The following is a 27961-nucleotide window of genomic DNA, read 5'->3' as shown; positions in this document are numbered from 1 at the left end:
GCCGGAGACGCGGTGCGTCAGTGCGCGCCCGGGATCCGAACCCGGGCCGCCAGTAGCAGAGAGCGCGCACTCAACCGCTAAGCCACAGGGCCGGCCCCAGCAGTATTTTCTAAGAGGATGATCAGGCTGCAGTAGAGGAAGAAAGTGGATCAAGAGGCAAAACAAATCTGCTATTTACATCCCTAACTTGAGCCATCTTCAGAGCCAGCCACATCTGTCAAGTAGGAAGAAGTCACCTGCCCCCCTGTGTCTATTTCCTCATCTACAAATACTGGTTAGGATTAGATCTCTGTTTTAAAACTGGGAGTCAGGGTGCTCCTCTTAATTCCTTTTGGGGCTCCCAATGGGTGAGAGGCCATGTGGGTGGGCCTCCAGGCCCCCATCCTAGCTTGCACCATATTTGCCATCTCTACTATCTTCAACATCCTGAACTTCCACTTAAGCTTCTGTTTGAAGCAAGGATTCCACTGGATTAGATGATCTCTAAATTCTCTTTCCTGCTATAAATTCTGTAGTATTTCGGTCCTCTTAGCAATGTTGAGAAGACAATAGTCATGTAGTCTAAAATGCACATAAGCAGCATCTCTATTCCCATTACTAGCTGCCCAGGCAGGCAACAGGGGCTTCCATGTGACAGAAAGAGAGCTAGTGGATTGCTACTAAGGAGCTTTTGTTAATCACCAGGAGGGGCTGGAAATTTTGCTGATAGTTGGGAGAGGCTGGAAAGATTTAATACACTCCTCAGTGTATCTCATATGCATGGAGATAGCAGCCTATTTACCAGTGTAAGCCTGAGCTTATTAACTTCCTCTTAACTCTTAGATCAAATCCAAATTCCTCTGGCTGACATTTAAGGCCTGCCACAACTGGTCTCTTATCAAATCTTGTACTGTTCTCCAAAACACACCATGTCTTCTTTAGCTCTATCCTCTCACTGGCCCACACTCCATCACGTGCATTCTCTACAGTATGCCATTGCACGTGTTGTTCACCACCTTGACATACTCTTCAAATCACACTCATGCTCTAAGACCGATCTCAAATAGCTACTCCCCTAGAAAGCCTTCCCTGACTACCACATTCTTTTTTGAATTCTTGTACTTATTATATGTACTACAGAATTGAACTTCTATATGAACGTCACTGTTGGTTGTTTCACATGGATAAGCTCCCTTTTCAACTAGATTGGATCATAACTAAACTCTGACAATAGAGACTCCATTATATATGCCTAAAGTGGTTCCCACAATGCTGAGCACTGTACTAAGACTCCTTCCTCTGTACTTTGGGCAATGAGATCTTCACAATTTACTTAGCAACATAGGCTCTATACCAATATAACCTCACTCATTCTCCAATCTTAGAAAATTAACCTTATCTAACAATTAAATCTCACCTAGCCTTTAAAGACCTCTCCCTCCTCCTAGAAGACTTTCTTGACATACCACCCCTTACAAGCTGGCTCCTGTAACACACTTTGACCTCATTCTGGCATTTACCAAATTCTTACTTGTTTACAGTCAATTAAATCCATACCTGTCTTATTTACTTGGTTTGAAAAATAGAGACAATATCATTCATCTCTATATTCCCCACTGTGCCTACTACATTGCTTTGTACTGTTTGTGAATCTGAATTAGCTTGAATTCATTGAGAATGGCTCAATCAAGGTAACCAAGGTGTTGACTTATCCAAAAGATGGCACATGTTACAAGCTAAAGGGGAAAAAAAATAGCCCACTATATTGGAGTTTACATAATATTATGAAAATGTGTTGAGGACACTTAAAGCCCGCACTCCCTTGTAAGCTGGGCAATGACAACATTGCCCAAATCTTCCAACAGCAATACCCCAACAAGCCAACAGCTACAAGCAGAGCAAGACAGATATTTCTGAACCCTTTATCAAACTAATTACCATCTCCAGGTTAGGGGTGCAGATTTCTATATTTAAAAAGTAGAAAACATCAGTAGTTGGGGGTAGAAGTCTTGATGTGCAGTTGCATAAAAGGACTATTTTTATTTCTCAATGCAATATGAAGAAGCTTTGATCTTGGGCAACTTGTTCAAAGGCTCAGTTTAATACATTAATATATAGTGATCAATATATTACCTGCTTTTACCTAACTAGTTTCCATAAGCTCAGTCTGTCAATAAGAAATACCTCCTATACTCTCAAGCTTCACTTCTTCTCAAACAGCTTATTCCTTTAAGACTTGACTATTTTTAAAAGAAATACTAATGAAGAAAATGTTTTGCATCTTGTCCACTGGTTTGGGTTGAAACGTACTAACTTAATGTTTCTCTCTGTTTTTAAAAAATACAAACAGGATCTTATCCCAAGATATCATGACCTTAAACATTCCTGAGAATTCTGAAAGGGAAGCGAACAAATGTCAACAAGCCTGGGTCTAAAATACACCAACTTCATTTCTCTCATCATTCAAATATGCCTGAGGCTCAAGGAGACTTCTAATAGGCTGAGCTGGACGATAAAAAAGGGGTCCAAATGAGAATCTCCAATAAAATGTGGGGGTTAAAAGAAAAGCAGTTTTAAAGAGGGGGAAAGAAGGGAGTACTGGGAAAACTTTTATCTTGAAAAAAAGAAAGAGCAAAGAAGAAATAAACCAAAACAAAACCCAACCCCCAGCAATGCCTGGAAACTTGCTATGTAACTAACTATCCCTGTTAAGACTTGCTTCCCTTCAAGCTTTGGCAGGGACCACAAATGATAGCCTTAAAATGCCACATGATCATCTGGATATTTTAACAATCCTTCTTGACTGAATTCATTTCAGTGGCATGGGAGTGAAACAGCAACCTGCAGCTGTGGCAAAAGGCTGAGCCCTCTCTTTATGTCAAGTAGTTGCGAAAGAAGGACCTCTTCCTTGGGGAGGGGACCGGTCCAGGAGGCACGAGGGATCTGGGAAGTGCTAAGAGACAGTGGGAAAACGGAATCAGACCTAAACCCCAGTATTTTTGCCTGGGAAGTGTAGTCTCCTATGTGAATAAATCTGGTGGTTAGAAAACAAATGCTGTCTTCAGCTGTAAAAGCAAAACAGAATCCTAAACCAGAACTTCTACAGTTGGCCACAGACCCCCCTGAGGCAGACTTGAGATTGCCACACAAAAGCAAGCCCTAGCTTTGTCTCTATAAGCATACTTTCCTTACACATTTAAATCCATAGGCCTTCAAGGAGCACTCCACTTAGCTTAGTGGAGATCAGTAAATAAGAGAGAAAGCGAGAATAGATGAACATCTGGATAAGGAGATGGACGGGGAAGGAGATACAGAAGTCACTGGAAGCATATGTACTAGGGAGATGGAGGAAGAGATGAGACCACACAGAGGAGTGAATAGGGGGCGTCAGGAGCACAATGGGGAAGCTGTATAGGGAAGGGGATGGATCATATGGTTCATAATTTTTGCGAATAAGAATTAACTTGGGGTAACAAATCTCATTAGGTCTAGCACAAAGAGTAGGTCTTCAACAAACATTAGCTCCCTCCACCATCTCTTCCCCCCATCATGACTGTTTTATTCAAACATTTATTTCCCAAGGTTGCTTTCCTAAGTAACCTTGGGACCTGTTCTTGCATTCCCGAGAGCCTGTTTTTCTCACCAGAGTATCAGACTATTATTTTCAAAATGATAAATGCTCACTGCATGCCAACGAAGCATTGGTCTTACCCCAGGCACTGAGGCCACTGGGATGGCTGCGTGGACAGGGGAGTGTGGACTCCACATAGCGGTGATCGTCCCAGATGGATGGGGAAAGGATTCAGGGCTGACCCCTTCAGGAGCCTCAGCCCTCTCTCATGGCTCCAGTCACAAGCCCTTGAGAATGAGGGCGTGAAGGTGGAGTATTTCAAAGGGGGGTGCTGGGTGATCACAGTGGCCGGCTCTCTGACCCTCGGCCCTGAAAATACGTACTGTGTCCCAGAACCAGCAGCATCGGAATCGCCTGGGAGCATGTCAGAAAAGCAGGCTCTCAGGCCCCACCCCAGACCTACTGAATGAGAGTCCCATTTTAAGCAGATCCCCAGGTGATTCATGTGCACATTAAAGTCTGAGAAGCATTGTTCTAGAGAATGCTTAACTACTGCTCTTCAAAGCCTTGACACCAAAACACTGTCTGGACAGATGGAGGCAATAGGGTCCAATAGAAAGAGCCTGACGAGGAGCAGGGAGCTAGGTCCTCAACAAATGTTAGCTGTTGTCAGGTAGGATCTTACCCCCGCTCAGCTGTGTGAAAATGGACAAATCCCCTGAACTCTCTGGGCTGCACTTTCCCATATGCATGGGGAGGGGAGTGGACTACAACAAACTTCATGATTTTTTCCATTTCTAAAGTTCTAGGTCTATGATTCTATTTGACATAACTCTGTTTTGTTACTCTCTACACTGAAATAGTAGTCTTAATAAATAGTTGCAGTATTTCATATGGCCTGGCATACAGCAGGGCTCAATAAATATTTGTTGAATGGAGTGATACAAGTATAGTCTATTCTATTCAAGCCTCATCTCAAAAAATGAAAATGTGCCATGAGCTTCCAGGACAATTGACCATACCAGAGTATCAGGTTTAAATGGCACCCCTTAGGACAAGTGACATAAATTAAAATATCTTGCTAAGGTAGCTTTTAAGTAACCAACCTCAGCAATTCACTCATACAAGAAACTACACAAGGGTATGGCCCCTCACACTGGCACATCTGTAGAACTAAAGTTTTAATGGCTCTGTCTCCTGGGTAGCAGGCTACAGGGACAGTCAGTCCATCTTTCTTGAATAAATCTTTGGCTTTAAAAGAATACACGTTCCCTCTACCATGACCGCTATTTTACTCAATGCTCATCCTTGGCCCTCTCCCTCGAGGAGATGGGAGACACAAGAATGCACAAGAAAACATGGGTAATTCTCAATCTGACTACATTTTAGAATCTCCTTGAGAGTTTTAAAACTACCAGTGCCTGGGCCATACACTAAACCAAACAAATCAGAAATTCTGGAGGAGGGGCCTGGCATTGGTAGGTTTTATAACTTCTCCAGATTATTCTATTATGCAGCCCTCAGCATTAAGAATTACCGCCTGGGGGCCGGCCTCGTGGCTTAGCGGTTAGGTGCGCGCGCTCCGCTGCTGGCGGCCCGGGTTCGGATCCTGGGCACGCACCGATGCACTGCTTCTCCGGCCATGCTGAGGCCGCGTCCCACATACAGCAACTAGAAGGATGTGCAGCTATGACATACAACTATCTACTGGGGCTTTGGGGGGAAAAATAAATAAATAAATAAAATTAAAAAAAAAAAAAAAGGCAAAATATTAAAAAAAAAAAAGAATTACCGCCTGGAATAAAAACTCACCATCGGCCAATCTGGTACATAATAAACACCAATACCAAGAGTCACAAACTCCTCATTCTATGGGAGCTCAGCAGGTAATCTAATGAGAGAAGCGGCTGGGAGAGGGCAGTGGTGACGTACAGAGAGCATGTTCTACCAAGAGAGGATGGCCAATACTTAGCTCTGGCCCTTTGCAGCCATGTGGGAATTGGGACCTGGTGTTGCCAGATCTTCCAATTTTTCAAAAAAAGCTGAAAATCCTAATTTACTGTGAAATTTCCTGATTTTTAATGCCAGCAAACAATTTAATATATACATATATATTTATTTATTTAAACCCTGCTCAAGTAAAAAAAAAAAAAAAAACCCACGTCTATGGCCAATTTGATCCAATGCAGTGCCAGTTTGACCTCTCTGGCTGAGAGTGCACAGTATACCTAGGCCTGAGCAGTGCCCTGTGGAGAGCCCAGGGAAGACTCTTTATTAAGCCGATACAGTAAAATGCTAAAGTATGGCAGCTTCCATGCTAAAATGTAGGAAGTAAAAATTGAAAAAATATCTACACTCTTGTGACTTATCTGTTAACTCATGCCAAGGTGAAATGCTGACCAAACTGGGTGTCTTATACACAGGGTTTGTCTCCCCAACTGTTTTCACTGTAGAAAAGCAGATTTTCTTATCCTAAAGAAGATTTAAGAACAGTTAATGAAATAATATTCACAAATCTCCTAATACAGAGCTTGGCACACAGAAGGCACCCAAAAAGAAAAAATTTCCTTAACCTAATTTTTAAAATCTTAGTTAAAATTTTTCTTTATTATTTTTTTTGTGTGTGAGGAAGATTAGCCCTGAGCTAACATCCATTGCCCATCCTCCTCTTTTTGCTGAGGAAGATTGGCCCTGAGCTAACATCCGTGCCCATCTTCCTCTACTTTATATGGGACACCACCACAGCATGGCCTGACAATTGTTGCGTCGGTCCACACCCAGGATCCAAACCTGCAAACCCTGGGCCACGGAAGAGGAGTGCGCAAACTTAACCACTATGCAATGGGGCCGGCCCCCTTAGTTAAAATTTTGATGGAGGTCTCCCATGCACTATTGGTGGAAAGACGAACTGACATATCTCTTTCAGAAAAAAATCAATCTGGCAATATATATCAAGACCCTTAAAAATTTTCAAACCCTCTTGATCGATTTAGTATCTACTTCTGGAAATCAAACCTAAGGCAATAACCCACAATCACACACACAGACACACACACACATACACAATCATGCACACAGACTTTCACTTTGTAAAAGTGAACGTTATTTATGATATTAAAAAATGGAAAACAAACTGAATGGCCAGCAATGGAACACTAGTTAAGTAAACTTAATGAATGATTATTCAGGTGACAAAAATATGCTACCTTTAACAAATGATGTTTTTAAAGATTTTTTTCTTAATTCAAAAATAAGCAAAAGTATTTTATTTTTAGAGATGCATAGGTGGTAAAACTAGGAAGAAAAGCAAAGAAATAATTATCATAAAAAGTCAGGACAATGATAACCTCAGAGGAATGATAGGGTAAAAGAGTTTTTTTTAATTGTCATTTAAAAAGAATTTTTTAAATTATGATAAAGTATACATAATATAAAATTTACCATCTTAACTGTTTTAAGTGTACAGTTCAGTAGTGTTAAGCACAGTCACACTGTTATACAACCAATCTCCAGAACTCTTTTCATTTTGTAAAACTAAAAGTCTATACCCGTTAAACACTAACTCCCCATTCTGCCTCGCCCAACCTTGGCAACCACCATTCTACTTTCTGTCTCTATGACTATCCTAGGTACCTCATATACGTGGATTCATATAGCATTTGTCTTTTTGTGACTGGCTTATTTCACTTAGCATAACATCTGCAGGGTTCATCCAGGTTGTGGCATGTGTTAGAATTTGTTTCCTTTTTAAGGCTGAATACTATTCCATTGTCCATATATACATTTTGTTTATCCATTCATTCATCAGCAGACACTTGGGTTACTTCCACTTTTCGGCTATTGTGAATAATGCAGCTATGAACATGAATGTACAAATATCTCTTCAAGACACTTTTAATTCATTTGGGTATATACCAGAAGTGGAATTGCTAGATCATATGGTAATTCTATTTTTAATTTTTTGAGGAAACACCATACTATTTTCCATAGTGGCTATACCATAAAGAGTTTTTAATAATCATAGCAACTGCTTTCATGATACTGTTAAGTGAAAAGTAAGCTATAACTTATATATATATATAATATACATATATATATATATATATATATATAGCATAACTTCATCTATGTAAAAAAAAGCACAGGAAAAAAGATGAAGTAACTACATACATAAAACTATTAACCAATAATAGTGGTTTCCACTGGATGTTGGTAAGAGTAGAATTATATTCTCTTCTTTTCCAAATTATATACTTGACTAATTTTCTATGACAAGCATATACTACATTGACAATCAAGAAAAAACAAGTGGAGAAGATTTAGTAGGACACATTTCTCTTCCTGGTCATCACATCATCCACTGCACTTAGTCTGATATTCCATTTACTAAAAGTCCATCACATTTACTAAAAGGAAAACACACACACTTACTTTTTTCTTTTTATAACCAAAGGAAACAGTAGATAACCAAATTGATTTCTGAAAAATTTTAAGCCCAATATAATAGTAATTCCAACTCTCAATCAAAGTAAATAAATCTTTTCTCCTCTTAGTCCTACTTGACAGGGCTTTTAAAAAGTCTTTCCTATTTAGGGAGGCCTGTGATCCAGCTGGGACAGCAGAGCTGGAATCTGCAAATAGCAAGGATGGCAGATGGGGCCACGATCAGGGCAGCGCTGATTCCCCTTTCATGGCGCCCACAGTCAGCCTCTCCAGGCTAGCAGCTGACCCCTATTCTCACTCAGTTTCTGGCCTGAGTCAGCTTAGTTTTCCTTCAGTAGTTGGTAAACTGCTTTCACACCGTGAGACAGACAGTAAACTGGATTGAGGAGGGAGGGATGGAGGAAAAAGGGGAAGGAAGGGACTGGAAGGATTAACGAGCTGATTTCCATACAGGCTTTGACATGTTGGAATGAAAAGCGGCCTGTAAGAGCAGAAGCCCAGTCCTCTTCTCAGGCCATGCTGCCAGCTGGCCATTCATCACCAGAAATTCCCCAACAACTCCATGGCTATTGCTTAATCACCTCATATAAATCCCTATTAATCTTGCAAAGTCAAAACATAAATATATGACAAAAGTTTTTATTTTATGTGCCCTCAATTTCAGGGTCAAAATTTTAAAAACTGAATTGGTTATCCAATGGCTCCCATGAACTTTTTTTTAAAAAAACCTTTGGGAATAAAAGGACAAATAAATGACACCTTCACTGACGTTTTTGTACTTATTGGAATGAAAGAACTCAGGCTAATAACCAAATAAGTTGTAGAAGAAAAAACCTGTTGGTGCTAAAATTTAAACTAACATTTTTTTTTTTTTGCAATAACATTAATGTTTCATAGCTTAAAATGATACAGAAGCTATGTACTCAAAAGATATAGAAAATCCTAGTAGACCCAGAGGAAAATTTATTCCTCTTTCATGTGTAAATTGCTAGGGACATAAAGGAGCCTCTTCAGCAGTGGAATTTGGAATACTGTGCAGTGTAACGTCTTGCATGGGAAAGGCAGGTGAGAATGCGAAGACAGGGGTTGGCTTTGAGAAGGGCCCACGAGGACCCTGAATGGGCTCATATGAGCAAGGAGCTATTAGTGCAGATAAACACCTCCTGGGGCAACGCTGTCAGAAGACCTCAGGGACAGGGCAGGAGTGTGACGGGCTGAAGCTTCATTGCTCATATCCAATTCTGTACTTTCCTATTCAAGAACCTCAAGGTTATTGCATCAATGATGTGAATGATATAGAAAAACTGATGCATGGCTTTGGAACATATTGTGCTCTGGCAGTGCGTTTTCCTCCCCAGCTTTATTTCAGGCTCTGAACACATCCTGATTAGTGGGGTAAAAGTGTGTTGAGGAGCAAGAGGAAGCCTGGTGTTATGAACCATCTACAGACCACCCATGAAGTATGAAGTTCACACTTGGATAATAAAGAGTTGACTGTACTGGAAACATAAAAGTGGCTTTCCTGGACTCTCAGGAAGGAAGGTGGAAACCCAGTCAAGAGCAGTGATTCATGCCTTTGTTTTTTAGGGCTAGAAAATCATGGAGAAAAATGAGAGAAGGTGGGTGGAGGGAGGGTGATGCTGACGAAAAGCCTAACTAGAAAACTGCAATAGGGTCCACAGGGAAGGTCACAAGAGGCCAGGAGGTCTTCTCCAGCTGAAGAGGAGGCTGATGGCAGCTGTGTCATCCATCTTCAGGCATTGTACAACACGAAGGTCCATTCAGATGGCTGGCCTATTATGCCATCTACTTCCTCCCATCCAACAAGAAGGAATGGACTCAGGAAGCCAGTGGATGATGAATTTCCACAAGAACGATGGAGGGGTAGCAAGCTAAGGGGTAGAAACTCCTTCCTTATAGCACTTTAAGAACAGGAGATTTAGGATTCTGTCTTCAGGCAGTCCTGACTGGAAGCAAGGGTTTCAATAGGATGGTTTCTGGGGAGCCCTGACTTCCTGATCCCCACAAACAGTAGCTAAAAGGACCTAGCCTACTAATTGGTAAACAGATGAGAGCACAAACGTAATCACAACTCCCTGTTCTCCAGAAAAAGGCATCTTGGGGAAGTTGTCTAATAGCTACACAGAAGGCAAATGATACTAGGCTCAGGAAAGCAGTTTATGGTCAATCAACTCCTTCTATCTCTAAAAGAGAGAAAACAAAAATTGGACTAAAAATGAGAGGTCAACCATCACTTTATTGGCATCAGACACTAAAGAATGTCCCCATTGGGTCCAGCCCGGTGGCAGAGTGGTTAAGTCTGCACGCTCTGCTTCAGTGGCCTGGGGTTCTCGAGTTCAGGTCCCTGGCGTGGACCTACACACCGCTCATCAAGCCATGCTGTGAGGGCGTCCCATATACAAAACAGAGGAAGACTGGCACAGATGTTAGCTCAGTGACACTCTTTCTCAAGCAAAAAGAGGAAGATTGGCAATAGATGTTAGCTCAGGGCCAAGCTTCCTCACCAAAAAAAAACCAAAAAAAAAAAGAAAGAGAATTTCCCCATCAATATCCCTGTCTAAAGCTATAGGTGCTTAGATAAAGATGAAGACCCAAATCTCCTTCACTGGCCCCCTTTCATCTAAAGGTTTCTTTTAGGAGCTTTTACTGTGTGGCTTCCATGTGTTTCCTTAGCCTCATCCTCTGCCACATGTACCTTATACTTTAGGTTCCAGAAGAACTAACATCTTTAGAGTTCTCCACACTCACCAGGCCATTTCATACCACCACATCTCTGCGTATGACATTACCTGAGCCTGGAATGCCCCTTCTTGCCCTAGCCACTTAGTAAATTCTACTTATCTCTTGCAGGCTGGTTCAATGCCAGCCCTCCCCTGCCTGTCCCCTGTCTTATACCTAATACATACATTTGTTGTTACACTTACCATATTGGATGAAAATTATTTATTTATACATCCTTCGCACCTCCTGGATGCGAGCTCCTTGAAGCCAGGACTAGTTCTTCTATATCTTTGCATTCCTACATCTCCTAACACAAACGCTAGTGTGTAGCCTGTGCTCAATAGTACTCTGCTGAATTACACCGATCTGTGGGCCACATACTGCCCATGGCTTGCCTTGTCATATAAGGTGGGAAGGCCAACAAAAGTGAACAAGAGTGCATTTTTTGAAAAATAAAAAAGAGGCTTCTATGTTAGACAACCAATATACTGATTGTTAATCAAATGCAACAAACATACTCCTGCATGGAATGTGGTGGCATGTGGGCCTCTGATGGACCTACTCTGCTGGATCTTCCAGAGGACATAGCGGGACGCCCTTGCAGTAACACTGGCCTACCAATATCAGAGTCCTGCAACATGGATTTTGAACACGGCGTTACAGAGAGGATTTCCTATGTGATAAATGAGAAATTCTTTTTACTCCATCTTTTACATAGGAAATGTTCTAAGTTCTAGAATAAACTAACAATGGCAAGGATAAAAAAAAATATGTATCCACCCTTCTTTGCCTTGCTTATTCAAGCTACTCTACTACCTACCTAAAATGGCAACTTCCATGTCTTCTGCTTATTCACACCCTATCTGTCCCTTGGTGCCTGCTTAAGCCTTACACCAATCTCTAATTTCTGAGTTGCCATGGCACCTAAGAGTTTTGTACCACATACTTTAGTCAATTACTGCCTTTCATTGTTATAATATCTAACACAGGGCTGGGCATATAGCAGGTATTAACAAGCTGATTGGTGGACAGATAAAAAGTCATACTACATGCCCTTTAGCCACACAGCAGTTTTAGAAAAATTGTCAAGAAAATGTTTTTCTTTCTTTACCACAACCCAAAGTTCTAAAAAGATAAATACTCCAATAAGTTTAGAAAACTCATGCCAATGACTTTTAAAACTCCCACAACTAGAAACAGCAATGTCCTCCAATGTATTCCTAACCCCTGATAACTCGTTGCTCATGTGGGGTTTTAACATACCTCTCGGCCAGCCAGAGTTTGGCTTTGGTACAAACAGCGATGTCAGCCAGCTCCTGCTGAAAGTACGTATTCATTCTGTATTTGGAGTCTGAGAAGGCTTGCAACAAATGATAAACCTAAAAGAGAGAAAAAGCAATATCCTGCTGTGAAAATATATTTTTCCTAAATGCTCAGTTCCTCCCTTTTAGGTTTCCTCAAAATATTCTCCTCAAAGAAAACAGACACCTGCAGCCTGTGGCTCTGCTCTCTGCAGAAAAGCATGTTGGTTTCAGAGGACACAGCAAGTGGCAAGAAACCTATGTCCTTAATCTGTACCTGTGCTCTGGGCTCCCTGCATCATCCCCAAAAAATGTGACCGCTCTGTGACCAAACACTCATTTGATACAGAGCTTAATAGTTACAACCTATAAACTGATTTTAGCAAAGAAATGCAAACATCTTTCTCTATGTTTGCCGTCTCATATGAAAAAACAAATGTACCTTGTAAAGTCGAAGTTTTACTACATAGGAAACATCAATTGTCTGAGAGTCTAAACGGGTTTACACGTCTGGGTTTATCAGAAGAGGGGCGGCTAAAGAAGCAGGCCACAGTGACGCTTGCCTTTGCAAACACTGGATGGTGAAGTTGGCAAACCACTTAGATTTTTTAGCAGATCTTCACTGAGATGTCAGATGAAGGCAGCAATGTAGACACATCCCCCTTTCTTATTCTTACATGACATTATATACTAGAATTAAGCAGAGAAATACAAATCCTGTTTTATCTCTAGCTGCCTATATTTAGAATGAAGGCCACAGTTCCACAGACACATGACATAGGCCGTGTGCAAGTGTGCGTGCGTGTGCACCCATGTGCACTTATGTGTTATCTTGGGTTCATACTCAGTGATGACATCAACAAGGCCTTTGTGAGGAGCACAAACCTGCACCAGAGACAGAAAGTGAACGAGGGTGTATATGAGATCCTCTGCTCTTAGCTAGTGCCAAGGAGAAAGACACGTGTCAGAGAAATCCTTCAGTCTCCCTTATCTAAATCAACGAGAGGAGTGGGGTGGAGTGAAGCAAATACAGATAAACACACTGAGAACTCTGAAAGTCAATTTCAATAATCAGTTTGTTTTCTTTTCCCTCTTGTATCCTTCACCAGAGCTGCAGATGATTCTTTCTAAGCAACAAGATTCAACTTTTTCTTTTCCTTCTCTGCTGTCAATGAGGGGCATTACTGAGAGTTAAACACGGAAGGGAGTGATGAGAAAAACTAAGAGGCCAAGTTAAAAGGGATCCAGAGTTATCAGACCCTAAGCAGGTACGAGCTGGCAGGTTTTCCTGGGTCACACACCTGCAACTACCAACAACAAACATAAGCTGAGCACCTTTTGTTTAGAGAATCAAAATAAATTTTGATTAATTTACTAAATGTAACTTATTTTTTTCCTAAACAGAAGTAATTGTACAGAAGAATGCATACAAGTCCCGATGCAGAGACTGAAAATGCTTTGTCTAATAATGGATCTGTTATTTCAGAAGCAACAGCTCAAATATCACTACTTTACCACACCCCCACAGGGACCCAAACCACCCGTCGTGAAGTCTGGAGAAGTGGGTCTGGCTGGGGCTTCTGTTCCTATGTGGTGACTGCCAGAGTGAAAAAAATATCTCCCTCCGCCTGAATCCCCACTCTCCTGAAAGAGTTGGCACAGTCACTGGGCCTTGCTTTACTTTTCTCCACAGCTGCACAAAACCAACCACCAGAGCTTTTTCATGGTGTCACAGGATCGTAATTAATCAGCAGACACCAGCAAAATACACGACTTTGGAATTTACTTGTACAGAAAGCTGTGAGATTTTCAAATGCCTCTCATTTAGAAGCAATCACTTCAAAAATAACTCCTGATGGGGATATTTAAACTTAGTCTATATTTGCTCACCTTAGTTGGCAAAAACAAGGCTGTTTTTGAAACGCTTGGTAGCTCTGGTTTATGAAAATCAGTCTACAGGTCCATCATCTGTCACCGTGGGCACAAACCATACAACAATTGTGATCCTGGTTATTCATCAGGAATGGAGAGTGATCTATTTACATGGGACAAATGGAGACAGAGGTACACTTAGAAGAACCTTGGGGGAGATAAGCATGTAGGAGAGACAGAGCAATATAAGTGAAAGACAGGGTCAAAGAAGTCAAGGAAAAAATCAGGCAGGGAAGGAAAGAGAGAAGAGAACACAGAGGGAGGGGAGAGGAAAGTTAAGTTTTGTAAGCAAATGTCTGAAACAGGTTACTGTGTTTAAGATAATTATTTTCTTCAAGAAAATTAATGAAAATATTTGAATACATGATTACCCTCACATGACATTTAGAGCGTTGGGCTTAGTTCTTTCAAGAAAAATGAGGCCATCCTTCAGTGTGCAGTCCCGAAGTAAGGCCAGGCCTCTGGAACTGTGGTCTAAAGTCAGGTCCAGGAGCTCCAGGCAGCTCCCAGAAAGGGTCATCTGTCCATCAGGTCTGAAAGGACAGCAGGGGCAAGCCATGTCCTCCTCCTTCCCCCCTTTCCTAAAGTTCGGGTCCAGAAGAACTTCCAGGCTAAGAGCATGGTCAAGCCCAGGCCTGGGATAATCTGGACACAGCTTGTAACACAGGGCTGCACTGAACCAAACAGAGAAATGAAAGCTGCCAGAACTGAGGAGGATGACTAACTGAATACACACGGGAACTCTGAGAAGTTTAATGTCATGTTAGGTGTCCCAAATTTGCAATAGGATTCAAACATTCAGTCCACAAATATTTATTAAACAACTATTACTACCAGACACTGTCCTAGGAGCTGCAGCAGAGAACAAAGAGAATCCCTGCTCCCCTGCAGCTTACGTTCTAGTCGTGGATAAACAGAAAATCAATAGCTTCCCGGACTCTGCTTGGTTGGGATCTATAACCTGCACGGTAGCATCGCCATCACTTTGCTCTTATGCTTGACCTCACCCTCCACCAAGCCCATCGCATAGCAGGAATTCAACAAGCATTCGCTGAATTGATGTCGATATCTGGCACCTCTTCCTATATTAACTCTGCCTTTAGGACACATATCCCTGGGATTGGTGAGCTGCTGGAAGTGCCAACCTCATGTCAGGAGTGGAGACACAGAGCTGAATAACACCACGCTCCTCGCTCCAGTGGATTTCCGATGCAGTGGGGAAAGGAGGGAGGCCAGATGAGTGGTAAGAATGCAGCCCTATGGAAGAGCGTGGGTGGGCCGGCCCGGTGGCTTAGCGGTTAAGTGCACGCGCTCCACTGCTGGCAGCCCGGGTTCGGATCCCGGGCGTGCACCGACGCACCGCTTCTCCGGCCATGCTGAGGCCGCGTCCCACATACAGCAACTAGAAGGATGTGCAGCTATGACATACAACTATCTGCTGGGGCTTTGGGGGAAAAAATAAATAAATAAAATCTTTGAAAAAAAAAAAAAAAAAAGAGCGTGGGTGAGCACAGACTCTGGAGCCAGGTAGACACGGGTGTAAACCCAGTTGCTAGCTGTGGGGCTTTGGGCAACTTATTTGACCTCTGTTTCCTCACCGTCAACGGCGTACAATAATATCTATCTTATAGGATTGTAGAGAGATTTAAAAGAATATTAGTAATTGGCGCATATTAGGCACCTGATAAATGTTAGTTCTCTTCCTTTTCTGTCTGCTCCCTCCCTTCCAGCCCCCATTCCACAAATAAACAGTCAGAGGAAGCTTTGCAGAAAGAGTGATATTCATATTTGGCCTTGAAAAGAGTCTTGCCAAAATCGGGGGAAGAATATGCAAGCAGAGAAAACAATTATAAAAAACTTCTAAAGGGTATATAAATATTGGTATTGCCAACAAAAAGAGACACGTAAATGTAAACTACAGACTTCAGTTACTAATAATGTGTCCATATTGGTCCATTAATAGTAACAAACATACACTCTAATGCAAGATATTAATAATTAGAGAAAACTGGGGAGAGGGGGTGGGGAGGAGAGGAATATATGGGAACTCTCTGCATTAACTGCTCAATTTTTCTGTAAATCTAAAACTGTTCTAAAAAACCTATTAATTAAAAGAAAATATTGGGGCTTCTCAGGGGACAGCAAGTAGTTGTGTGTGACAAGAGCACAGCCAGGGTATGCATAGGGTGGTAGGAGACACAGCTGGAGAGAGGGGTCAGGTCAGAGAGAGAAGGATCTTAAATGCAACATCAAGGAATGTGTACTCTGTTCTGGAGACAGCAAAGACCTCTCCAGAAAGAGCTCTTATGTGATCAGATCTGTAATTTGGAAAGAAAAGGCCAGGGGCAGTGTGGAGGCTAGATGAGAAGGGGCAGGATGACCAAGACTACTGCCAGTCTAGACAAGAGATGGTGAGAGCCGAAAGCAGAGGCTGAAAACCAAGAAGAGCCTATGGCCCAAAAGTAGCTGCAGACGTTTTATTTGGCCTACACGGTATTTTAAAACTGTCTTTTATGAATTGGGAGATTTCATATGAAAATCATCCTGACTTCCAGCCTCTTTTGAAAAATCAGAAGATCTGGCAATCGTGGGCCCACACTCCTGCAGGGCAACAGTCACCTGTGTGGGGCTCGTCCCTACATGAGAAGTGCACGCTCTGGTTCACCACCGCCCCCACCTCTGCCTATCACTCACTACGGTGGAGGGACAATGTCATTTATCACTGCTCTTGTGCTTTTTTTTTTTTTTTAACTTATGGAGAATCAAGAGGGAAATGAAATATTTACTGAACCCAAATCTCTATCAAAAGTTTGAAAACAAAGGATGGACCAAGAGAGCCGCGTGTTTATACCCATCCCCCTTCACTCACTTACCTGCCTGCCCCATGTAAGGCTCTGACTTTGTGACACCCACACACCACCTCGATCTAAACGGAACAGAGAAGAAAGGATACACCTGAGAGACATTTCTGAGGCTGAAGCAGCAGGACTTGGCAACTGCTATAGACATGGAGTTGAGGGTCAGGAAAGAGACTCTTATCTCAGGCAGCTGGTAAGCCATCCCTCAAGACAGGGGTTGCAAGAGAATGTGTGGCAGGTTTGGGAATGAGGGAGGGGGATTTAATGTGTTTGGTTAGGAATATCCATGTGCAAACCAGGAATTCTTTTGAGAGTGAAAAGGAGCTCTATTAATAACCACATTGGGACAAACCGGGGCAGCTGGTTACTTCTAGCTGCAGTAGGCCCCTTCGAGAAAAGTTAGAGTGGATTTAGAGATGTCTTCAGCAAAAGAAACAGGCGAGAGCTTCATTGACTTAAGATAGTTGTGACCTAGTCAGAAACAGACAGAAAGCACACACAAAACAACCAAGTGCAAACCAAGAGCATCACCCATGACTACCATAGGCGTGGCTGCCAAGTGATGGAGTGGTCATGTCCCACCCTGAGGAGAGGGTGGTCAGCAAGCAGCTGAGAGTGGGCGAGATTTCTTGCCCCTGAGAGGCAAGCCTTAATGAAACTCCGGGAGCATCTAAGACGAGTCTGGGAGCAGAGGAGCAGTTACCCTCTGCCCATCCCATCCCCACTCTAAACAGAGAGAGACTCAGGAGAGCCCCTAAGCATCTGTGTAAAGCATGAGGTCCATTCTGGCAGCTTTGAACCTTAAAAGCGACTCCACAGAGCAAATGTAATGCTCTTTGAATAAATGCCACTGGCCTGAAAAGAGTCATGAGGCTGATCCCTGAAAAAACTTGTCCTGCACCAGTAAAATACGTCTGGTTTATGCTGCTGGACTAAAATAATGACTTGTGTTAGACAAGATCAAGATGATCTATGGTTGTTTGGGAATGCAACGCTGAGATGGGTTTTCCTCTTCACCAAGCACGGCTTCCAGGCAATTTTTCCCCCTATAAAATCAACAGCAGCTGAGCTCCAGAAACCAGCAGGTTCCAGCAGCAACAGGACCAGGTTAGGCAGGCCATCAAAAGGGACAACTCCAAGAGAAAAGAGATGTTCATTTCAGAGGTCAGATACAAAGGGGGTAAACGTACTGCAATCATTAACAATCCAGGACTCCGAAGATCAACAAATCTATCCCCTTTTGCAACTATATTTTTTTAAAAACGAATTCTATTCTCCTTCTCGTGCAGCGTGCAGACTGGGGGTGAACACTTTTGCCCCTCTCCCATTCAGCCAAGTATAAAATTTCTCTCTCTGCCATTTTGCCTACCTAGCCTTCTTCCCGTGCTGCTCCAACCCCCACAGCTAAGTCAGAGCCACATTTTTCCAAGCTCAGTGTTTACACAGGATTTTATTTCGGCTGGTAAAACATCTGTATTTTTTCAGGGACTTAAATAAATGATCTATGCCGGGAATGTACAGTATAGGGTGATGTCAGGCCCCCTTTTTTCTCGACTCACTGGGCAGAACAGGCAAACATTGTTTCAGCCTGTAGCTGGGAATGTGAATATTTATCCTGTCGACTTAATTCATACAAACAGAACTAAAGGCAGGCAGGCAGAAGTATTTTATGGCTTTAAGTCAGACTGAAGGGGGGGTGTGTGAGAAGGGGGATGGCTGAGGGAGGAATCTAAACTTTCTAATTCACAGAAACATGCCTAATCATATAACTGCCGGGAAACGGATACAGCAAAAATTATTTAAAAGGTACATTGTGTGTGTGTGTGTGTGTGTGTGTGTGTGTGTGTGTGTGTGTGGAGGGGTGGCAGCGATGGGAAAGCAAGAGAGAGAAGAGTTCTCTAACTTACATGTCACTTCTAATCATCACAACATGGTTTAGGATTTAACTGTTTTCTGCTTCAGGCATATTAATCTTATCCCCAACTAGACCACAGGCTTCTCAGGAACACCCTCTTACCTCTGACTTCCATGTGCAGGACACAGTGCTTGTTGGGTATATGTACCTGCCTGTGTCATCTGTACAGAGAGCTCAACATATTATTCTTTTTTATTGACAGCCCAACTGTTACCAGCCTTGGAGGGTCAGTGTGGACTGGAGGCATGACTCTGGGATACTTGAGCTACTCAACCTGGTCATCCTTACAAGAAAGAGTTTAGTGGGCTGGTGCCACCACAGTTACCCACCAACCTGACCCTATGCTAGAGGGCAGGCCAGGAAGCATTTCAAGTGGTTACTCCCCCAAACCTCAACCTATTTATCAGATGAGAACACATCCTTAGGAAGGCCTTGGTAAGTTCCCAAAAGGTGACACTTGGCTGTGTTGTGTTGTTGTTGCCAGGAAAAGGATGCTAATTACAAAGTGTAATTACTTTCTAGCTAACTCTGGCTTGGGGAAGGGAATCATAGGAAATAGGCCATGAACATCTTTAAGGACTAAAATGTACAAAAACACAAAGTCTGTAGGAGCCTGGAAATCTACTTCGTGTCTCAAACGCATTCTCTCCTTTCTTTTAACACTCCTACTGTTCTAGTTCAAGAACCAAAAGTCCTTACACCTAGATGAGGAAAACAACTTAACTGACTGGTCTCTGCCTCCAAAACTTATTTTACTTACTTTATTTACCCATGGCTTATGTGTGTAAATAAACATATTTTACACGTGGCTGCAGAGAAATTTTCTTAAAGCCAAGCCCTGATCATAGCACTCCCAAATTCAAAATCCCTCAATGATTTCCACCCTCCTAAAGAATGTGCTGGGCACTGGAGGCTCAACCTAACTTTCCAGTTTCACCTCCTATTTCTTCCACTTCAGGTACCTATTCTGCAGCCACATGGGACAATTTCCCATTCCCGACAACTCACGAATGCTCTTCCGTCCAGGATGTTCCTTCCATTTCTCCCCTCACCCTCTCCAACTCTGCCTATTGAAATTCTACTCACAGTGAGGCCCCACTTAAACACCACCTCCTCCACAAAACCTTCCTTAGCTTTCATCAACTGCCTGTGCCACCATCCCCCAAGACTTACTCTTTTCCTACTCAGTGCCCAACAGCTCATTTGATTTTTTTTTTTTTAATGTTTTTAATCCTGCCATCATGGTTATCAATCTACAATTTCCTTTCCTGGAGTATAATCTTCAAAGTAAAAGGACTGTGTCTGTTCGTCATAGCCCCTGGGCCCCAAGGATATGTAGCTTTGTCTGGCAGAGAGAGGGGCTCAATAAATAGAGGATTTACTGATTTGGAATTCTACCATGCCCCCTTGCCACGGGTGGCAGGAGCAGAACCTATGTTCGCAGTAGCAGCTGGGGTGCTAAAAGCCACCTCTTTAAACTCTCCCCATACAAACAGATCGGGGGAAATGTACAGTATTAAAAAGAGAGTGAGTATACATTTGTCTTGGATCATCTCTGGCCTGGTGCTCCAAATTTTACAATATAATTAGAAGTCCTCCTCTCTCAGAAGCATCAAAGGGCTTGAGCTGTTGGGTAAGGGCAAGGTTTAGAAAAATGATAAAGGTAGTCTTAATGCAACATACAAACAAAGGCTTGCATGTAAAGAATTAACAGTCTACTAATATAGTATTATCACTGATATAATATCTGTTCTAACTAAAGAGTTCCTAACTTGAGGACACAGATACGTTTCTGAAAAGCTAGGTATAAATTTTTTAAAATTAAAGATTCCTTATTTGTAAAATAAATCCCAGTTTAAATTCTTCAGAAGAACCTTTACTATACTTGATAACTTGTCTTTTCTATATATCTGGATCTTCAGCTACTGAGTTTCCTTAAAGACAATACTGAGATTAATAAGGAATTCTCTGATGTAACAAAACTTACTAATGAAAAATAATATAGATAATATGTTCAGTCAAGACAGTTAACTTTAAAGCAATACAGAAGGAGGGAAGTTGAAACAAAATTAGTCATGAATCAATAATTGTTGAAGCTGAGTGATGGGTACACGGGGATTCGTTATATTATTCTGTCTATATCTGTGTATATTTAAATTTTTCTACAATAAAAGTTTAAAAAAAGATTTTGAGAGGGAGAGAAGAAGGGAAAGGGAAAACAGCTATAGGACATAGAGATGAAATTAATATAAAAAGAGTTTATGATCTAGTGCAGAAAATACGATATGTACATTAAAATTCAAGGTAGAAAACAGTAAGTGCTTTAAGAGAAATAGAGAATAGAGGGTCTTAGAAATAAACTTGCTAGAAGTTGAGATGACAAAAGTGACATTTAAACAGTAGTGGAAAGATTGATTTATTCAATAAATGGTATTAAAACAATCAACTAGTTCTTTGGGAAATAATATAGTTGGGTCCCTACCCAAAGCCTTGCAAGAAAATAAACTATATGGGGCGGACCTGGTGGTGCAGCGGTTCAGTGCACGCGCAGGTTCAGGTTCGGATCCCAGGCACGCACCAACACACCACTTGTCAAGCCATGCCGTGGCGGCGTCCCATATAAAGTAAAGGAAGATGGGCAGGGATGTTAGCCCAGGGCCAATCCTCCTCAGCAAAACAGAGGAGGATTGGCAACAGATGTTAGCTCAGGGCTGATCTTCCTCATAAAAAAAAAAAAAAAAGAAAAAGAAAAGAAACAAAACTATAAAAATGCTAGAAGAAAACAGGAAGATGTCTTATAATTTTCAGGTAAAAATGGGCTTTGTAAGAATGAACACAAAGCCATTAATGTAAAAAAAAAAACAAGATGTATAAATATGTCAACATAAAAACTGAAAACTTTTGTAGAGCAAAAACTACTAGGAATATTCAAAAGTAAAGGCAAACTAGAAGTAAAATATTTGCTAATTCCCCTAAGGGACAAACCTCTTGCAGATCAATAACAAAAATGAAAGTAATTGAATGAATGAAATATGGCAGGGAGTTACAAAAACTCTCTATTCATAGCATCCTCAGCACCTCAATAATTTTTTCATGGTGCCTCTAGGCCAAAAGAAATACCTAATAGTTCCATTTGTTAAGTAGTTAGGTCCAAACAACCTAATAAGTATTTATGCCCTAACAAGTTAGGAACTGTTTGAAAAAATAATACTTCTAAGTTGAAAGAAAGAATATTTTTATTTCACTCTTTAATGACCACAATTACTTACTAATGGGATATGTGCGCCTGTTGGACACTGCATAGGACTTCCCAAGCCTTGGAATCACTGGACTCCACCACTCTCATTCCTGTTCCACACTGATTTTCTCATGGTACCTGCTTTTTATCACAGCAACTATTGAATATTCAACTTTGTAAAGATATATAGCATCAACAAAAGGAATGTAGTGTGAGCTAATGTTGATAACTGTAAATTACTTCAAGCTAGTAGTTCAGATAATATCTCACAGATGGCAAGTGTCACTGTGCTTTCCCCCCAAATTTAAAATATCCCACAGCACTTTGGCACACACTTTGGGAACTGCAAATATTTAGCAAAGAATATAAACAAGTAATTCACAGATGAAATACAAATAGCCAATAAACATACGAAGAAATGTTTAATTTCATTAATGTTTAAGGAAGTGCAATTAAAACAATGAATTAAAAAAAAAAGAAATACTGATTTACACCAAATTTTTTTCCAAAAAAGGGTAAGACCCAACTAATAACTAGGAAATAGACACTCTCATTCATCACTGGTGGGAGTATAAATTGTCACAGCCTTTTTAGGGGTCAGCAGGGCCCTGTTGTTGCACATACAATGTATTCTATACAAATGGTATCACCTGGAGTTGGAAAAAGCAGCACCTTGGAAGTCTGGCAATTGCTACCAAAATAGAAAACACGCACTTTCTTCAATCTTGCAATACTCATTTATTTCTCAGAAACACTTACAGGTATGGGCAAAGACACAGATGCCCAAGGATGATCTTCAGCAGCGCTGACTATAAAGGAAAATTCAGAAACAACCAGTGTAGCACCAGTTAAAATGGCATATTCCTACAAGTATCCCATGATTTATAGTCAAGCTTTACAGCCATTAAAAAGAATGTTGTAGATTTATATGGACCAAAATGAAAATATCTCCAAGACATACTGATAAGCGAAAAAGCAAGCTGCAAAAACAGTATGAGTCCATTTTTATTGATGCCAAATATTAACAGTGGGGGTAGGATTTTTACATTCAATGTTGCATACTTCTGTAATTTAGCAAGTTTTATAGTAAGAATCCATTACTTTTTATTTGGAAATAATTATAGCCTCATAACAAGTTGCAAAAATAGTAGACTTGGTGTACCTTTCACTCAGCTTCCCCCAATTGTGACATCTTATATAACTGCAGTACTATATCAACACCAGAAAATTGACATAGGCACATTCCTGGTAACTAGACTACATACCTTATTCAGTTTTTGCCATTTTTCACATGTATTCATTTGAGTGTGTGTGGGGGTGGGGGGTAATTTTATCCCAGTTTTTGCCATTTTTTACATGTATTCATTTGAGTGTGTGTGGGGGCGGGGGGTAATTTTATCCCATGCATGGATTTGTGCAAACGCAAGACATAAAACTGTCCTATCACCACAAAGGAAGAACACATTCTTTTTGGAATCAGAAACAATAAAAGCTAAATAATATTCTTTTTATTATGTATTCCCTAACTCCTTACTCACTATGAAAATTCACATACTATTTATTGGGACAGGTGGCTGTGTAGTATTTTTCACCAAGAAACAGAAATCAAAGAAAAGGAACTTTTCAAAGCATGAAATTGAGAAGATGTTACTACTTTTCCAAGGCTCTGCCTGGTCTCCTCCTTTAACTTTTCAGATCTGTGCCCAATGTGGGTGGAAGAGTAGGTCAGAGGAGAGACCCACGGAGGGCAGAGCAGGATGGCCATAGGGGAGGTCCGTAGCAGCCTTCTTGAGAGCTGCAGCAACATCTCCAATGTTGTCTCTTCAGCAAATAAGGCCAAAGGAAATGCAGAATTATTATACTAATTTGCATTTCCCAGATTTTAGAGCAGCTGTAAAATATGCCTTATAAGATTTTGACCCATGGAAAAGTATCTGGCTTTCAGCATCTGGTCTTCAGGCTGCTAACACAACGTTACTCCCAGCTGCCCAGTGAGGGGGTTTGGGGCAAAAGTCCCTGCAAACCTGGGCCTGGGCTGGAGCCAGCCTTGGGGCCCGCTCCTGTGGTAACACAGGAGTCTGTGGTAACAGAGACTCCTCTTTCTGAAAAATGAAGTTGGAAATTTTTTTTTTGACTCTTTGGACTGCAGCTTATTTCAAAGGTCATCAAAGTAAACAAAAGGAAAAGACTGTGAATCTTTATAAGTCAAAAAGTGACAACTGTTTATAAAGCAACTATTTATATTTTCACATGGAGAAAGGAAAAAAATGATTCCTCTAAGCCCCTAAGGACAGAGATCTGGGTGGTTCTCCCTCCTCCCCTCCCCCAGTTTGTTTGTTCATTGGTCATTCAACACCTCCAGCAGCGAGGTCCAGGAACATCTGTTGCATCCATTTTACGCAAAATTAAAGAAGTCTACTGGATGGCTGGGATTTGTGGAATAAACCAGGCAGTGTCATAAGAAGCAAAAGCCTCTGTAGCCCTTATTGATAACTATGCCTCCCACAATCCTGCTGAGTAGGTGTAATGTCTAAAGTTACACAGGCAGGCCGGTTAGGTCCCTCCAAATCTTGAGCTGTTTCCTATGAGGGCACCTTTGTTCAGAGAAGGGTGACGATGTGAGGTCTAACCAAAGCAGAAGGTCAGTGAAACCATTCCTTATGAACCTCCTCTGATCCCCGAGAGTAATCAAAAAATCCTTTTTGCTTATGAGTTTTCTTGGTTGAGCTGACAGTGAACTCTGGACAATCATCATAGATGAGCTTCTAATTGGATTTTATTTCTGTTATTAGACATATTCCAAAATAATGAGACTAGATGGCATTAAAATCATCATCTAAAAGGTACTTTTTTACATGGAATACTGTGTGAATTAATCAGGGTGTGAGCTCCAGTCTGTCATAAAGATTTCTTATTATTTCTACTTATCCATTAAGGTTCAGCTCATCAACAACCTCTGTGAAGTTCTCCCTGACAATTCTAGGTTGTGGCAATCTGGCTTTCAGCATCCCATAGTATTTATTATCTGAACCACTCATTTGGCACCTAAGATATGTTGCCTTGATTGCTATTTATCTTTTTATGTAAACCACCTTGTTTTATCTCCTACAGAGACTTACTGGAATGCAAAAGTTTGTTGATTTGATTTTAAATTTAAGGCAATTACCATGTGGGCTGAGATAAACAGTACTTTCAAGGCAATAGTTAACTCAATAGTGAAAGTAAACACCAAGACTTCTTGCAAATGGGTTGGCTTACAAAGTAAGATGACCAATGAATGCAAGTCCTCAAGGCTGGAATATGTTTGTGGCATGGGCCATCAGCCTGCTATTCCTAGTCTACTAACATGTCATGTTATCTACATGAATTCATCATTCCCCAAGCTCATCTTGAGGAAACTCATAATCTTCCCTCTAAACCTACTTCAGCTTGAACACTGGTGCCTCTATGAAACCATTCTCCCAGGAACTGTTAAGTTTATTTGTTGACTAAACGGCTGAACGAAACAATGACTCTAAGTAACCATCCATAATCCATTTGGCCTGTCCCCTTTCACTATATTGCTGGAAGGCTATGAGGATCAGGTTTAGGAAAGTTCTAAGAGAAGTTGTTACGGATTTTTTCCCCATAAACGAGTCCTCCCAGCCAAATACAGGGACTGACTGCAATGGGAAACAGGATATTCCTCATGGTGCCCACTAGATTCATTGTGAGAAACTTTAGTCTTTAGACCACTGGTTCTAAACTCAGGATGATTTTACCCCCAGGAGACATTTGGCAATGTCTAGAAACATTCTTGGTTGTCATAACTGAAAGGGCATGCTACTGGCAACTAGTGGGTACAAGCCAGAGATGCTGCTAAATATCCTGCAACGCATAGGACAACCCATCACAACAAAAAATTATCTAGCCCAAAATGTCAAACAGTGCTGAGGCAGAGAAACCCTGGCCTACTGTAAGGGCATAGGCTTTGCAGTCAAGACCTAGCCGGTGACCTTGAGAAAATTATTTAACCTCTCTGAGCCTTAATTTCCTCATCTACAAAATGGAGCTAATAATACAACTCATCTCATGAGGGTATTGTGAAGTCTAAAAGATAACTGATATGAAAAGACTTTGCAATTACTCTTTAATAAATCAGTCATCCTTATTAATGAATGGCATGTGCCATGTGTGATTTTAATTTTGCTGTGCACTTTAGGCATCTCTTGGTGTTGGTGTAGAAAGGAGACTCACCTCACCCCTCTCCATCCATCCGAGGTATCTGTGTTCTCCTGGTCCTGCGTTATTAAGTAGCTTTCTTACTCCTCTGTGGGTACCTGCTTATGTTCTTTTTCTGGCAGTTGTTTTTGCTTGACTACTGGACTTCTGTCTGTTGCAGTACTGTTCCTGAGCAATACTTAGTAGTCTCTGATGATTCTCCCAGAAACTGTGCTGTCTGATTAATCATCTTACTACAGCTCATAACAATGACCAGGTGTATGGCAAGGATCAATTAAGGATTATCCCTCAGGGGCTTTGAGAAGTATAAGTATAGCACTTGTTATCATGTTTGCCCTTTTTGTCATAAGATAAATTTTCTGCTTTTGTGATTTACGTCTAAGAGCAAGTTGTGCCATTCAGTGTCTCAGAAGAATAAATTTGGTGACCCTTGAAGATATTAGCTCTATTAATTATGACCCTCAAGAGGTTTATCCTTGATACTCTTTCCAACAGAGCACGCTCCATAAATTCACACATGCAGAGGTACAATTTCCAGCTCCTTTGTCCTGTCTCAGCGAAGCAAACACCTTAAAATAAGCTAAGTAAGCACATTCTTATTTTCATAAGTATTTTTTCCTGAGTGACCCAAATCAGGTAACACTTTAACAAATACTTTAGCTTCCACCCAGGTTATTTCCTGGGTGAATCTGGCCAGTTTGATTTCATTTTATTCAAAGGAAGCAAAGCGTCTTTCCTGTGTATATTATCCTGTGTATAACTAAATATATTCTAGTTTCACAAAATGGAGCTATCTGGATACTTATATAGCAAAGCCTTATGGTCTTACATTGTAGTCTTATTTGAAAGGTATATAAATATGTGTGCCATGTATTTAAAATTCCATAGATTCCTGATTTTTTTTAAAAAGGCAATATAGTAGTTAGTCCCAATCTTCTTGAAATTAACGGTGAACTCTTAGTAGAATGAATCATGAATCCATAATAGGCAGAATCTTAGCTGTCATATAAAAGGAGTTTACTCAGAAACCTTTTAAGCGGCAGAGGAAGAAGAGGGAGATTTCTCACCTGATCCAGAGTGATGCCTTCAACTTTGGAGATAAGTGGTCATTTTATCATTGGAAGAACAAATAGAAAGGCTGGGCTTATCTTAGCATTATGAGGAAATAAGCCAGATAACTCACCAATAGGGGAATCTTGGTTCATAAATTTGTGGACTAGGGGCATTTACTCTTATGGAAATAACACGGTCCCTGAGGATGGGAGAGTAGTCTTTAATCAAGGGGATTCATTTTCCTAGTATTATTTAAATAGGCTTTTTATGTAATAGACTTGAAGATAGACTTGAAGGCCCAGCAGAGCTATTAAAACTAACTTCTCACAACTCAAATGTGTTCATCTAAAGCAAGGTCTTTCAACCTCAGCACTACTGACAGGTGGGGACAGATAATTCTTTGTTGTGGGTCCTGTCCCGTGCATTATAAGATGCTTACCAGCATCCCTGACCTCTACCCACTAGATGCTGATGGCACACTGCCAGTTATGACAACCAATAACATCTTCAGACATTGCCAAATGTCTCCTGTGGGGGAAAATGGCCCCAAGTTGAGAACCACAGCACTAGGCATTCTAAGCTATATACTGATATCATGTATTATATCTACTTATGGGAGGTGATACTTAGTATGGTCTATGTCCTTAAGAAGCTCCTGACTCATTCATTCACTCAGCAAATATAATATTTGTTGAAAACCTGCTTATG

The 27961-nt window shown here is 41.2% G+C and overlaps 1 protein-coding gene across 2 annotated transcripts in view; it reads right to left on the bottom strand.

The window, feature by feature from the left end:
* Positions 1-27961, bottom strand: part of THADA (THADA armadillo repeat containing) — a 312115-nt gene that overhangs the window by 86270 nt on the left and 197884 nt on the right. For both annotated transcript variants that reach the window (XM_058551343.1, XM_058551342.1), the window contains one exon: positions 11999-12114. In XM_058551343.1, the coding sequence (XP_058407326.1) occupies positions 11999-12114 (116 nt within the window). The remainder of the gene's footprint in view (positions 1-11998; positions 12115-27961) is intronic.

This window comes from Diceros bicornis, chromosome 12 (genome assembly GCF_020826845.1).
Source record: "Diceros bicornis minor isolate mBicDic1 chromosome 12, mDicBic1.mat.cur, whole genome shotgun sequence".
Classification (NCBI taxonomy): domain Eukaryota; kingdom Metazoa; phylum Chordata; class Mammalia; order Perissodactyla; family Rhinocerotidae; genus Diceros; species Diceros bicornis.
Note: the sequence above shows the minus strand (reverse complement) of the source record. Positions and strands in the feature narration are given on the sequence as shown.